General features: G+C 31.1%; 3 protein-coding genes across 3 annotated transcripts in view; 1 reads left to right on the top strand and 2 right to left on the bottom strand.

Moving 5' to 3' along the window:
* LOC123692240 (NAD(P)H-hydrate epimerase) overlaps nt 1-16910 on the top strand; it is a 494715-nt gene that overhangs the window by 218057 nt on the left and 259748 nt on the right. The gene's annotated exons all lie outside the window — the stretch shown is intronic.
* Nucleotides 4046-12772, bottom strand: LOC123692226 (proton-coupled folate transporter-like). The gene is made up of 7 exons (XM_045636939.1): nt 11956-12772; nt 11729-11885; nt 10951-11052; nt 10129-10266; nt 6357-6440; nt 5840-5996; nt 4046-4415 (listed from the first exon to the last, which is right to left on the bottom strand). Exons 1-7 carry the CDS (start codon nt 12724-12726, stop codon nt 4259-4261), a joined length of 1566 nt encoding a protein of 521 aa, XP_045492895.1. The 5' UTR covers nt 12727-12772; the 3' UTR covers nt 4046-4258.
* LOC123692236 overlaps nt 16174-16910 on the bottom strand; it is a 218378-nt gene continuing 217641 nt past the window's right edge. The window contains exon 10 of the mRNA XM_045636958.1: nt 16174-16887. Coding sequence (XP_045492914.1) covers nt 16875-16887 — 13 coding nt within the window. The 3' untranslated portion in view covers nt 16174-16874. The remainder of the gene's footprint in view (nt 16888-16910) is intronic.

Here is a 16910-nt window from a genome sequence, read left to right as displayed (position 1 = left end):
GAAATTCTAAAAGTGTTAGGGAAACCTCTTTCAAAGAGCAATTAACCATAGACAAACAAAATCTTGTTTCTTTTTATTTATGAAAAATATTTGATTTTTGTTTGTTACGATTTTACTCAAAAACTGCCAACTTACCTAAGCCATGTCAAATGCTTTTATGCTGCTTTAACTCGAGAGATGTCCAGGCCTATAATATAATCTTAGTGACCCTGTCTTCCAAGCCAGGGTTCGATTCCCACTCAGTGCAAATATTTGTGTGATGAACATAGATATTTGCTTTGTATCTGGGAGTTAATTATCTATATAAGTATTTATTTAAAATTATATATGTACGTTTATCAGTCATCTGGTTTCCATAACACAAGCGAAAGCATAGTATAGGATCAGATCGTGCCGTGTGTGAAAATTGTACTGAAATATTTATAATTTATTATTATTAGCATCATACAAATTAATGTGTATTGCATATTGAAACACGCTGTATATAACTTTTATCATTATTTAACACTTCTAATTACTATTTGTACAGGGTGTTTGTTTAGCCACTGTATCGACCATGAGCTGATAAAGTCACAAATAATATTATGCATTATAAAATAGACTTTCAGTGTTGTGAACAATACATATTGATGCTGGTATTGAATGCAAGTCAGTATATTAATTACTAGCTTTCCGCCTGCGGCTTCGCCCGCGTTTTCAAATAAAAACCCGCATAGTTCCCGTTCCCGTGGGATTTCGGGGATAAAACCTAGCCTATGTTACTCGTGGATAATGTAGCTTTCGAATGGTGAAAGAATTTTTAAAATCGGTCCAGTAGTTTATGAGCCTATTCATTACAATAAACCAAACAAACAAACAAAGTTTTCCTCTTTATAATATTAGTGTAGATGACGTAATACGTTAGTACATCTAATGATAGTAAAAATATAATTATTAATTTTCAAATTATTGTGAAGATAATAATTGTAGGCTTTTTGAGGTCTAAAAGGAAATTTATTATTTAACATACACTATGACTTATATACATAAACTTTCGTGTATGTTAATAAAAAAGCAATACTCGTAATACTCAATTTTAAAATTAAATTGTTTGTAAATCATCTGAAAATACATATGAATAGATATAAAATTAAGGGTTGGAAATAGAATTTTATTTTTAACTAGCTGTTCCCCGCGGTTTCACCCGCATTGCTCCGCTCTTGTTGGTCTTAGCGTGATGATATATAACATTGATATATAGCCTATAACCTTCCTCGATAAATGAACTATCTAACACCGAAAAAATTTTTCAAATTGGACCAGTAGTTCCCGAGATTAGCGTGTTCAAACAAACAAACAAACTCTTCAGCTTAACAATATTAGTAAAGATTTCACAGTGTTGCCTATTGCGAAATTGAAAAACAAACATTATTCATAAATTATGCAATTGTTAAAGATTATTTGAATCAAAAAGTTTGAGCTTTACAAAAATAACACAAACAAAAGATATTGTCAGGCTTAAGCTCCCTTGTAGCTGAAGCTTCCGATATTTTATGGGTTTACAAGTTCATAGCATTTATAAATAATATATATATTTATATATATATATATATATATATATAATGTCTTGCTATCTCACTTAGTAGATTTTGAAACAGATATTCCCTCCATATTTAGATCCTCCTTCTATTTAAGTCTGTTAAAAAATTGTACTAACGTTGGTAGGTTACTATGTAAACAAAAAAATATAATATTATAAGCTGTGCCGCGCAGACAAATTCGCGGGCAAAAGCAAGTATTTCTAAATTTCAAGTGTTATATGGTAAGCTACATCACTGCCGAGTATTATCAAAATCCGTTCAGTAGTTTTTGCGTAGAAATCAACAAACATACATACATACATCGTCAAAATTCAAAAACTTTCGCAACTATAATATAAAATATTAAGTAAGATAAGATTAAGACAATACACTTTAGGATATAATAATATCCAATCATGCTTAGCGTCACTATTTTTATTACTAATCAAGACTAATCATTAAAAGTAATTGTTATAAAATTGTACACACATTTTCATTAGCATTACCTACCTACGTCAAAGTTAGATAAACATAACATAAATAAAATCCATACTAATATTATAAATGCGAGAGTAACTCTGTCTGTCTGTTTACTCAATCACGCCTAAACTACTACTGAACCAATTTGCTTGAAATTTGAGAAAGGACATAGGCTACCTTTCATTGCGAAACTACTACAACTACGACCACTAGTAATAAATAAAATTGATTTATTTCCGGCCACATAGCCCATATTGTATTAGTAAAATCTTATCCTAGTGTTAGTATTACAATTATCTATTACCTACATACTTTAATTTCTACAGCTTAATTTACAAACCCAATGTTTGCTAAACATAGTACGCTCCTCCTCGGTGAGTACATGATAACAAATAAATTATAATATTTCATTTTTTAAATGAATTAATGAATGAATGAAAAATTCTTTATTGCACACAAAAATACAGGATTACAAAATAAAAGCGATACAAGTTAAAATATGTACAGAGTGCGGTCACGTGCGGTCTTATAATGTAAGCGATTTCTGCCATACAACCAGCAAAACCATAAGGATTACATATTTTATGGTGTATTGTTTTTCTGGGTTTAATATTTATAAAAAGGGCCTTTTAAAAATTAAATAGATAAAATTATAAGATTTTCAAAACAACATACCGTTTGTTGTCGCTTTTCACAAAAATAACAATAACAAACAGTACATTATTTCGCAAAAATAATTAATTTAATTATTCAATGCGGTAGAACTCACACGAGTAAATACAAAAAAGTAGTTTCTCTTATCTTATTTTTCTATACTTATACTTTTAATACTTTTATCACAATAACTTTGCTTGTGTTAAGATTTTAAAAGTTACATTGTAGTACAATGACTGACAAGATGTTAAATGGAATTAAGGTTGACGACCAGAATATGGATTTGTAGAATTTGACACAGTTTTTTTAAGTAAATATATTTTAATACGACAAAAAATAATCAAAGTAATTAATTTTATTTAGTGCAATGAGCAATCCATTTAAAAATGAACTTATAATTTATAAATTACTAGCAAACCGGGCGAACAGAGACACCTTTTCTTTGCTATAAACCTCACGGAGCCCGAGACCTTTCCAACGAATGCAAAACCGTGGAAATCGGTTCGTGCATTCTGGAGTTATAGCGTCAGGAAGGAAAACTCGACTTATTTTTATATAGTAAGTAGATTAACATTAGCCTTACGATTCCTTTTTTATAATAAGGAAAAGGTATATTATACTAAATAAATCGCATACAGCTTGCATAACTATAAAATGTTTATTATTTCGTATAATTTATTTTTATAACAATAATTATAGACATAATAATCTAAAATACATTAATATTTTTTTGTAAAATCTTCACACATTTTTCTACCTTATAATTAGCTACTATTATGTATTCTGTGCTTATAATTTAAAATCACGCAATTTTCATTTTTTAAACTAAATAAATTCTAGAATAATTTAATTATGTAACAAATCAAATTACTATAAACCTATGAAATATTATATACCTCCTTATATTATTTTTAGTGTTGAGATCAGGCTCACCAATCAAATTTTTTTACATATCACAATATTTTTATACTAAATTTATATCTTGTCAAACGAAATCGAGGAATCTCAACTAATACTAGAACATAATATTATTTCAAACTAAAGGAAGGTAAACATAGTAATTATTGTAGGCATAACCACGATTAAAATTCAAATAAATAACCTTTTTACAGAGCTCACTACAGAGTGATTTACATTGATCATAAAGTACTTATGTAATATATTTTTTATTTCCATTGAGATAATATTACTACGTATGGAAGAGACACCACGAACAAAATCTGTGCGCCATTTTTTTGCTCTAACTAAGTTTTAAAATAATTATCTAGTTAGGTATTTACCGATGAAAGTTATTCCTTTGCACTTTTCCGTATTATTTGTGCAATATCGTAACACACACGAAGGCATATTTGATGCGTTTCACTTTAAAACAAATAAAAAATTAGCGTGCAGTTAAGCCATTGGTGAGCGGAACATAAGTGAGTAGGCGGTGTCGTCTCCATATGTATATCTCATTGTTTATTTCAAGCCCGTCAATTGATAACAAATTAACTAGGAAATATCTTATAAAACACCTTTGTTATTGCTAACTCGATTTAATGTGGGTTTCTCTCACTCATAAAGTCCTAAATAATTTTACTATCAGCAATTTCTATGCTTCCAATTAAAGATTCCTTCCTTTCTGTAGAATCGGGTGCTACGTCTTTACATTTCGCTGATTTGTCTTCAATATTCTCAGCTTTATGTCTTCGTATATCTTTCTTGTTCTGAATATAAAACCACCTAGAAAGAGAAATGAATAGTTTTTTAGCTAAAATTATATATTTTGTCAATTTTGCTTTGGTCACAGAATAATTACTAGTACACAGAATAATAACTAGTAGCTACTTTGGCCCGTGCTTTGCTATGATATATAAAAAAATCTAGATACGTTACCCGCTCTCAATTTTGGCAAGAAAAAACTCAGGTAAGTGCCCGAGTTTCACTTAGTCAGCGTCGTGGCTGGACGTTCTTTTTGTATTTTAATCGGCAGTTGTTATTACGAAGTACATGAGTGAGACATGTATTATGTCTCGTGCGTGAGAGTGAAAGAGAGAACAACTGTATTGGTGATAATGCGTTAGTAAGTAGGTATGTATTAATTACGCTGTTTTTAGTGCAATGATGTTGGCGTATGCCGCGTCTACTAGTATAATAGGTCATTGGTGCTTTGTTGCTGTGTTGTGCTTGTTATCTATGAAAAAATGTGGCCTATGATTGCCTGTGGGTCTGCAACTATTTTCTTTTCATATTCCCTCCAAATCGATGCAATATATTTCGTGACAAGTTTTGTGATGTCCAGACTATAATAGATGTAAGATAGGGATATAACGAAATAAATTATACAGCCTTACATCCGGAAAGATGATATAAAAAGAACCCAAATGCCTCCAAATTCCGTCATGTTTTTTTACGAAGATTAAAAAATAGGTGACCATTTAGGTAACCGATGCGCGTGGCCGCGTGTTAAAATTAGGTGCAATTTGACATTTGCAGAATCCGACCGTATGATTTCATCTTTATTATTGTTAGTTTTTTGGTTGTTGTTACGTGAGAAATTTTCACACGAAACATTATTATAGTTTAATACGTAAATTACATTTTGCGCTCTGGGATACTTAAAATCATTATTTTTCTCTAATGGTAATAATAGGGAGGCCTATTATGAATAAATATGTTTTTGAATATTCTTATTGTTAAAACTTTATGCGACAACCACGCTCCATTGTTGAAAACGGAATGAAAATCGGTGCAGTCATTTTTGTGTTAAATGCGAACAGACAGACATAGTGGAGGACTTTATTGAAATAAGTAGTGATAGACTTTTTAATACTTTGAGTACTACACAAAAAATGCTACCTTATTGTAGGTTTACCTACAGTCTCAAGAATATCGGTTTCTTTAAAAAGTAGGTTCCTAGATTTACACAGAACTATTTAACATACATCACTACATAGTATAAAACAAAGTCGCTTTCTCTGGACCTATGTCCCTTTGTATGCTTAAATCTTTAAAACTACGCAACGGATTTGGATGCGGTTTTTTTTTAATAGATAGAGTGATTCAAGAGGAAGGTTTTAGTATATAATTTATTAGGTTTTAGACAAAGCGGGCGAAGCCGCGGGCGGAAAGCTAGTTATTATATAAAACGGTTTTTCCATACTCACACAAATATAGATATTGCTGGAAATGTTAGCACAGTGCTGACATAATACACAATAGAGACATCAACTTTTAGCGTCATCATGTAAATCATTGAATACGCTGGCCCGAATACCATTGACGTCACCACTTCTAATAGATTGAAGATAGAAATGTTTTTCCCTGGAAAACAAAGATTAATTTTTTAGGTACTTATAATGCCATCTAGTGCCAGACTATGGAAAACTTGCTCTAAAAACAAATATTCTGGTTACATGATGGTTCAGAAGTGCCTTTGAAGTGTGTTTGTTGAAAACAAAATTATAAGTTTAATCACTATCAAATGTAACTGTATATACAATAATTTACCATAGATTCAATAGGCCAACGATGACAATAGTCTTTCTCGATATATCGGACCCGTAGTTACAAAGATTAACGCGTTCAAAAAATCAAACAAACAAGCTCTTTAGCTTATTAAAATATATATTTTACATTATATAACGTATTATGATATGTTTTATAATAAACTTTTTTACATACCCAATTCATCGCTTTTGGCTAGTTTAGATGATATCGATCTTAGTGCTGTGAAGGATGTTGCATTAAATGTCTCGACGGCAATGGCTGGAAGAATTATAATTACTTTTACAATAACTACTGGACGAATTCTAATTATAATCAGATACATACTAAATACATTCATTTAATATTCATTTTTATTTATCTGAAAGAATAAGCAATTTTATCTACTATTAAAACCATTTCTTATTTAATTAGCAAAACTTTATTTAAGGAGTAAATTAAAACAAGTAGGTTCATAATAATCAAATGATATTAAACTACTAGCTGTGCCCGCGACTTCGTCCGCGTGGAATAGTGACTGCATAGTAGTTACTAATTAACTTAATTATTGAGTAAACACGTGCTACCATAAATAATTAAAAGAACTGATAGTAAAATTTATTACCGAACTGTGCTAAAAAATAAAAAAATAAATGCCTTATTAATTTTCTATGTATGTATTTCTTTTACATTATGTCATATTATTTTTAAGCACCAGGGGGGAGGCGAGCAAATTTCTTCCTTCCTTGTATGGATGTTATTAACAATGTATCGTGCAGCAACTGATCAGCTTAATCGATACTCAGTTCTTATCAAATCCAGCACCAAATCCAAATCAGATCTTTCCTGTCTCACGCCTGTAGTAACTAAACCGTTTAGACCGTGCAATAAAAATTAAATAAAAAAAAACCCAACGCAACGAAGAAAAGTGCATAGAAAAAGGAATAAATAATTTCACAAACTTCCCGACGATCTTTAAAAATAAATACCATTTTAAATATTTATAAAAAAAACCAAGTCGTCGGGGCTGCCATGCCAACATTATCATAATATAATATCATATATACCTCTATAAATATTTTTTTAGAATGGTACTTAATTTTTAAGATCGTCGGGAAGTTTGAAAAATGATTTATTCCTTTATCTTCGTTGCTTTGGGATTTTTTTTTAATTTTTAAATTTTTAAACTTCTGTTTCTTATTTTCATGTAATATTTTCAAGTGAGCGAGACCGAACTATCAAATGTACCTCCATATTACATTCCTACATCATATTGATTTGGGCCGTTACCGTGCCCAAATTGTAATGGACCACAGTGGCAAAAGAAGTGGTATATTTAGGAAAAAAAAATTCCAAGGGCCAGGCCTATGTGGCTTTGAGTAGAGTTCAAAATTTCCAGGGTGTGGCTATCCTCTCGCTCCCATATCTCCTCTTCTTTCAAAGATTTTTAACCCTTTCCTTTCCACCCCTAGTAAATGGCAGAACCGATTTTGATGTAAACCATATCTATACGTAATTGTACCTATATGTACATTGTACACGTCATATCCTGTCGTTTGATGCTCCATTTGGTTTATTTATACCCACTGTCGCCCCTAAAGTGCCCTAAATGTAATAAACGGATGAACCGATTTCGATAAAATATGACTAATTGTAATTCACACTTTGCCCTTTCATATGCCCCGCTGGAGTATATTATTTGACCACATTCGATTATTGTTCATTTCCACTTTTACCGCTGTAATCTAATAAATGGATTAACCGAATTGGATAAAAATATAACTAACTGTACTTCACCCGTTATGCACTTTCATATTTGACAATATTCGTTTTTTTCATTCCCACTTTTACCCATATATAGGTATAATAAATGGATGAACCGATTTTGATTAAATATGTCTAATTATACTTTACACGTCATGCCCTTTCATTTGATATGTCACTTGAGTATATTTGACAAAATTCATTTTTTTATTACCACTTTTATACCTATATCAAATAAATGGATGAACCGATTTTGATAAAATTTGACTTATTGTTACTTTCATTTGGTCGTTCACTTTCATTTCACTTTTACCCCTATATACCTAGATATAATAAATGGATGAACCTATTTTGATAAGTACACTTTATCTAAGAACCAGCGTCTGAAAATATGCTGCCTAACAAAAAAAACCGCATCAAATTCGGATTACCTGTTAGCGAGCTACGGTAGCACAAACATGTATTATACACATATAGTTGTCAAACACTCATCACCCATCTTTTTGCGTCGGGAGTCAAAAATATAATACGACAATCGACATAATTTAAAGGACATTTTATGTATAAAATTTACCTAGAAAAAACATAATTCTAATTTGACCCCTTCCCCCCTACTACTTCAGCTTACCCCTCTCCCCCCACCCTTGGGGACTTTCGATATGATCACCTGGACATTTATAGGAATAACTGTAACAAATAACTTATATCGTACACTGTACAGTGTACAATAAATAGAATGCCTTAGCAAATGTTCGCCGTGAATACTTAAATGGTTATAACTTTTTTGTTTACGAACCGATTGACATGAAATAAACACTAAATGTTAAATGAAGATTACTCCAATATATTAGTGAAAACCGCATCTAAATCGGATAAGCCGTTTCTGAGATTAGCGTGCACGAACATACAGACAAACAGACAAACAGACAAACAGACAAACAGACAAAAATTTTTTTAACTACAGTTTTGGGTTTGGGATCGATTTAGTAATAACACCTGCTAATTTTTTTTTCCATATTTTCATTGTACAGACACCGCTTTTCTAGAATTTTATTATATTATGTATTGATGATGATGATGATGATGATAATAATATATTATTATAATAATATAGAGATATCTATAAGATAGAGATATAACTACACAATATAATATAATGGCAATTATTGTCAGTGTACAGAAATTGAAAACACCAACTATATTCAAAGGTATAAATTTATTATTAGATACCGTCTTTTATTTTTGGACATGAAAAATGTATCAGATTAATTCAATTATTTAATGCTTGGGAGTTGGGATTACGTTTTCTTTATTATAATTAGGAAGCTTGAAATCAGATTGACATAATATACTTATCGTTTGGACATCGTTTTGGACGTTTTTGTGTTTTTGTATTTTTAAATAAAATACATAAAAATTAAAGAATTAAAGTCTAAATAATCGATCAAGTGCAAGTCGTACACATATTAATCCTACGCACCGACCCACCCACACACACCCACTCATACACACACTCACACTCACACACACACACATACACACTCACACACTCACTCACTCACGCACACACATCACACAGGCTGTAACTCCGACTGTCAATAGGGGTTTCTGAAAATCAGTGTTTCTAGTTGACTCAAAAGTCACTGCAGCTTTATACTGAGAAGCCCCTTTTGACAACAGACGTTGCCGCACAGTACTTATCTAATTTTTAGGTTGTAAGTTTTTGATTGTGTAATAGGTATATTGTTTTAGTTTTTAAGTTTGTTTTTTTTTTTTTTTCACCATGTTTTTGTTCTTACTTTTTTTCTGTTTCTGTGCGGCTTGTATACTTTGTTGTCAATAAATGTTTCATTCATTCATTCATTCATTCATTCATTCATATTTACGTAGTCGTACACTTGCCACTATCACTTTTTTCTGTTTATTATTTATGTTGTGTCAAGAAAACTGTATGTTCTCTGTAATCTTCAACTGTCTGACTATCGCAATTCTTGAGATAATTTTTTTTTCTGTTCAACATACGGTAAGATACTTAATTTTTCTCCGTATGTTCAATGGAAGAAATCGCTATTTAGCGATAAGACCGCCCCTTGTTACAATGTATCCTAGGTAAAGTCTTAATTTGTAATTTATCCAGGTTTAGGTAAGATTAAATAGATAAATAAAGAAACAAATACTGAATAAATAAAGTGACCCATACTCATACCTAAATACATTTGCAGCGAGGTCCTAGCTTGGCTAGCAGCTAAGCCTCCTATAAGTTTGCTGACAGTTGAAATAATCCCAAGAGTAGCATCACTCCATTTCCATCTCCTACTAAATATACTAACAGATATAAAAGCACCTGGAACAAAACACCATAGAGCTTAGAATCAAGATAGATATGCCTCCGTTTGCCTCTCAAGTGCGTCTGTTTTGTACATAATATGTCTATACATCTCAGCTTCCATCTGACAACGATTGTGTTGATGTCTAACCGAATTTGAGATGATATCTAATATATAAAAATCAATGCCACTTTTCGTTGTAATTCCATAACTCGAGAACGGCTGAACCGATTTCGATAATTCTTTTTTTATTATATTCCTTGAAGTACGAGGATGGTTCTTATGTAGAGAAAACGTTAATATGTACCACGGGCGAAGCCGGGGCGGACCGCTAGTTGATATATGTTACATACTGTACTCTGATAATGTTTTGTTTTGGTAGTAGTTGGCATGTAGTAATTTCTTGTAACTATCTTATGGTAGAAACAAAATACACCTATTTTGTATTGTTTTTCCAAATGGCTTTTTAAGAAAAAGAATTTTCTATAAAGTTGAACATTGAACAATCAGTTAACTAATATGTAAAATGTAGCGTCATTAAATGTGTAGTCTAAAATCGGTTTAATATGGTAAATCGATTATTAATATATTAAGTATGTACACAAGTGCTTCTAAATAGTCATTATGCACGTAGTTTTTGCAACCACAGATGACATTAAAAATAGAGATGAAGAAGAAATTTCTTAGTTAGGTTTTCTTACCGAGTGCATGAAGACAAATGTAAAATGTATTATAGAAACTGTATTTCATGGCATCCCAATTAAATCTGTACCTCGTGAACCAGTATCTCACTGTGAATTCGCCTGGAAGCAAAATATATAGTAGGAATCTTTAAAAAAAAAATATAAACTGTGTAACGGACACATTCATTTAAAAACATTACTGATGAGTTCTTAAATCTTTAATGCAATTTAGTTAAGAATTCAATTTATGTGAATTTAATACACTAAAGAACGTCTCAAAATATGATCTCTTCTGAGTAAGGATAAGCTTTAAGCTAGTTGTTTATCACTGGAAATAGAGCTAGGACCTAACATAATATTGCATGTAATAGTTCTAAAGTCTGTTTGCATGTTCGATAAAAAATGCGCTTGTTAAGTCATCCCTAGACGACAGTGCTGCTTGACATGCGTTAAGTAAATGGTCATTCTGCACGTTCGTCGATCATCTAAAAATATCAAATCACGCATTTACAGTTCCTATCCAGCCTCGATTTATGATAATTCTATATGCCGCATTACCGTCTAGGGACCACAGTACACAGTACTTACCTTGTTTACGTTTTAATTTATATTAGATTAATGTCACACAAAGCATAATATTTCACAAAGGACATAATATGACATAATATTTAAATTACGATAAAATTTGTGATATGACGTTATTTTAAGATAAAAAAACGCCGAGCATTCGTTACGTTAATTAAATTATGTAAATATTTATTGTAATCTTGATATTATGATATCTTTTCAGACTTACCATACATTGGACCGTAAACAAAAGCTATAGAAACCAGAACTAAAATTGATTTTGTTCGTCGCCGATTGGGACCCTTTTTGAAAACTACCTTCAGAGTATCCGTCACGTGTTTAAAATTGAAGAAGGACCTCAAGAAATTGCACGCTCCTTTATCTTCCTGTAATTTATATTCAAATTTTATAAAGATTGTTTTTTTTATGTGTAAATTGAAAGTAACCGAAACTTACATTCTTCTTTTCCACCTTAGGTCTTTCAGGATCTTTCATACAGAAGAAACCATGGCATAAACTAAAAATATACAAAAGTGAGCTGAACGTAAATATTCCATAATATCCAATTCTATTGAGCAATATTCCACTTAAAGCGTGGCCTATGGGAGAACCGACTGTGAGACAAAGGTTCGCTATACCAACTCTAAACGTCCTAGACTCTTCACTCGATATTTCACTAATATAACAAAATGCCCCCATGTAAGTAGCTATCCAACCTCCAGTTATAGCCGGGAAAAAAGCCTCAAAGAACATAGTTACTTCAACGGGCAGTTCATAGAAGAAATACGTATTGAGAAGATTACTTAAACACATAAGCAAGTCTCCCACTATTGGCATAAGCACGCAGATCTTTCTCTTCCCAGTTCGATCGCTCCATGCACCTAAGAATAATATCAGGAAACTTGGGATCGCTGTGAGTATGATGTTTTTCCATGCCTCCATAGATGCAACAAGTGTTTGTACTTCGATTTCCTCTTGTACGTATAATCCTTTCTGGGCGATGAGTGCATCGCAAACGTTTGAGTCATAATGAAGATTAACTCTGCACGCTTTGTCCAAATTCAGATTTTGGGTCGCAAGTCTGGACAGTGATCCTGGAATTACGTAGCTGATTAGAACTGGTTCCAGTGTAATGTTCTCACGTATGTACGCTATTTTCTCCCTTAACGTTTTCTTTTTCACTTTTTCAGGTTGGGTTTTTAAGGGCGCTTCTTCATGTTCGCACATTCTGCTTGTTGTATCGTTATAAGTGATGATAGTGGTAATTACATGTTCAAACTATTTTCGCTTTGTAAATATTTGTTAGAGATTCATTAATGATGAAACGTTATCGCTGTGTAAATTCATACATTACATTTTAAAATGCTGAATAATATATTATACTAGCTGTGCCCCGCGGTTTTACCCGCATTGCTCTGTTCCTGTTGGTCTTAGCGTGATGATATAGCCTATGTGGCATTTCTCGATAAATGGGCTATCTAACATCGAAATAATTTTTCCAGTCGTACCAGTATGCAGTAGTTCCTGAGATTAGTGCGTTCAAATAAACAAACAAACTCTACAGCTTTAAAATATTAATTAATTAATAGTAATGATTTTATAACATATTATCAGCTCGTTATCTTATTTCTGATGTTTGTTTAATGTATGTCGTATGGAAAATTATGGAACTATTTATGGATAAGGACTTTAACTTTGAGGTCGTTGAAAGAAGTTGCAGCAAAATCTTTTGTGACCGGTTGTTTTTCAGTCGATTACGTTTATTTCCTTGTGAATAGTGAAGCAAATTGCTGATAGTTTTCGGATTTGGTCAACAGGCTGCAATCGTCATGCAATCGTATTTTGCATAGACGTCAAATTGGAGCAGCTGTGGCGGAATAATCACTAGTCCCGTTTTATACAGAATGCTTTGATAGAATAGTCTGCTTAATTAAGATTCCACAAATACTATGATAAATGCAATACGATAAATTTCACACTTTTTTAGAAATCGTAGTTTTCTCAAATGCTTCTACAAAAAAATTGCTTGATGTTCGATGTTGTTTGTAATCTGAACATAACTTGGAAGTAATAATACCTACCAGCTTCCACGTGTAAAAGCACCCGACTAATTCTTCTAATATAGGTATCTGTTAAATGCAATATTCAGTAGGTACCTCTTAAAATGTCGTACTAGAGTAATAACTGTGTTTGCAGCATTAGATTTTATCCTTCTGTATTAGCGCTACTTTGTTTAAGCTACTAATAAATATTATTAATGACTAGCTGCGCTTAGCGGTTTCACCCGCGTGGCTCCGCTCTTGTTGGTCTTAGCGTAATGATATAATAATTATTGCCTATAGCCTTCTTCGATAAATGGGCTATCTAACACCGAAATATTTTTTTAAATCGGACCAGTAGTTCCTGAGATTAGAGCGTTCAAATAGACAAACAAACAAACTCTTCAGCGTTATAATATTATATTATATAGTATAGATTCGATTATTTCGTTTTCTACTACCTACTATTATTTCTTAATTCAAATAGGTACATACAGATCATTTCTTAACTTCCATTTTGCTTTTGCTTACTAAAGTAAAGCTTAAGTGATAATTTCAATGTAGATAATTTGCAGAGGAGAAAAAAATGGTAATAAAGTAACTATAATAATATTTATTGTTGTTTGCACCGCGATAAAAACAAACCTATCTGAAATATAGGCTCTCTGTTGGTTGATGAACTTACAAAATCGATTTTGTAGATTTTTGTGTTTTACGATTTATATAGCAAGAAACTCTTTGTAAATGTCGGTGCAAATAGGTTTTGTAAGCGATAAATTTTAACTATGAGGGCTTGTTTTTAAGATATGGTGATAGAGTGATTTATCACTTTAATTTATTTCTTCATACATATTTGTAATTTAAACTGACATATAGAATGCCCAAAATCTATGAAACAGGCTAATTAAGAAACTTCTACGTTTATTTTTTATTTATATACCAAGATATTTCATTAAATACTTATTTTCTTAAGACTGCGGTGACGAAGGTACTAAGGTGGTGACGAAGAATAAAACAAAATATAAAATATTTCCATGTATTTATTTAACAGACTCTCGTCTAAAAAATCGCACTATGATTGAGCAAAATAACACAGCGTGAAACGTACAAAATTTAATCTAATTTTACAACAAAATATTACTACGATATACAATAAAATAATAACAAAATCAACAACTTTAATACACTTTCAAAGAGTTCACAAGAGTTTATATATTGTCTACTTCGTATTACATAATGTCACGATTACATTTTGTTTTTAACTAAATAAATCGAAATAAATAAATATACATATTACAAACGTTTTTATTAATAACAATTTTAGATACATATTCGCCTTTATATTTTAAAATAAACGCAAAAAGTACAATGCTTAATTTTTTGTAAACATTATAAATGGTCAAAAGAACGCAAAACTCTACGTATAATATGTTATTTTGGCAACAAAGATTCTATACATATATTATATCGTTTGTTTGAAACAAACTTTGCCCATGCATGACAATAATATGTAATTTTTATGATTATATTCATGCTGTGCCGGCGTAAGGGCCACTGACACCCCGGGCGAAAATATTGCGATGCCCACTTGAGGGAAGCAATATCAAGTGTTAGGTTAACCAACTTCAGATCTTGGCGCCCCCCAGAATTTGTCCTCCAACATTGCCCCCTCAAGCCCCCCCCCCTAACGCCGGCACTGTATTCATGGGAATTTAATCCGCCTTGAAGTGCTTGGTGACACCAAACTACCATGTTCTGAGGTTATATATTAAACATTTTATTAATATAACACAATTTCATACCCTAAACAAATCTCGTTCATCTTATAACATCCTTTAGATATTTACATTCGATTCGATTATTATTTATGTTTTATTCAAAGTTTTCAAGGGCTCACCTTTTTCTTCTGCCTTCTAATAATGTAATTTTTAAGTCATTAGGTATTTCCCTCGATGAGAGTTGATATAATAAGACAATAAGTATTATGAGATCTCCAAAATATCATATCGCTTTAGTATCGCTATTTGTACGATAGGTATCGTTTAGTGTTTTGTGGTACGAGAGTTACAGATGTTGCCGGTCCGTCAAAAGTAGGTACCACCAAAATTACCTCATAATTTAGAGATTATATTGAGTATCCCATTTTACAACCTTTTGTAGAATACTTATATTATATTAGAAGACAAGAAAATACCAGTTTGCCCAGTTTCCATTTATTATTATTCTAATGCACTACCTCCTTAGACTATAATTATTTCTCTATTCAATTAAGTTTACCTTATATATTACAGGAATATTTACAATCAATAATATAAAAGTTAAAAATCATACAAAAAAAAAGAAAAACATTAAACTATGTCGTGGAAGAAATTCGTTGTAAATGGTTGCTTTATAAATAGGATAGATTTATTTATATATAAAATATAGTAAATTAAAATACCCAGTGAAATAATTTTGTAAGTTATTAAAATATTACGTAAGTATAGAATTAATAAATTTTACACAACCATTACAATTTTTTGATACATATTATATTATATATGAGAATTAAAATTTATAATAGGATGACATTTCATTATATTGGCAATTTGTTATGTATTATTTAAACTCAAAATCAAACATTTACTTCATAATATTATGCCTTCTATAACAGTCAAATTATACTAAGTACCTATTTATTTTGTTTGACGTCCTAATTGTTTTTTTTTTTTTTATTAAAATATCAAATTAATATAGAAATGGATGCAAGTTTCAAAACATATCTAATCAAAATATGAATTAATTTGACAGAAAAGTTTTTTTTTTTATTTTCAGTACCAACACTAATAGCAAAACATCAGATCAGATTATCAGATTTCTTGCATTTTAAAACAAATTATACAATTAAAATAGTTTTGTTTCCATGTAAATTAAATTAATTTTCTTCGATAGTCTGACGAATTGACTCTACAAAATGAAAAACATGCATGTTGACCCTTTACTGTGATTTTAAGCATCCTTGCATATGTAGTTGTATTCTATCATTGAGTTTATTATCACATGTAATGACATCATAAGTTTTAGACAGGACATTATAACGAAAAATAATTATATAAATACAAATGTAAACAATATATTTTTAGACAGGACATTATAATAAAAAATAATACTAAAACATGAGTAGCCGCATTACGTTTAGTTTCAGTTCTTGCAGTTTCTACCAAATACAAAAGTTCCGTTTTTTTGATAATTGAAACATAAATACGGTGTTCATTTCAATAGCTATATCACTAACAATGTTACCACAATGTCAAACTATCTTATTTACAGATCCAGAGGAAGCGCAGTTACTATACATCATCGCAGGATCCTGAAATTAAAAAAAAAAACAAT

Source organism: Colias croceus, chromosome 6 (assembly GCF_905220415.1).
Source record: "Colias croceus chromosome 6, ilColCroc2.1".
In the NCBI taxonomy this organism is placed as follows: domain Eukaryota; kingdom Metazoa; phylum Arthropoda; class Insecta; order Lepidoptera; family Pieridae; genus Colias; species Colias croceus.
This window is presented reverse-complemented; position numbering and strand designations above follow the sequence as displayed.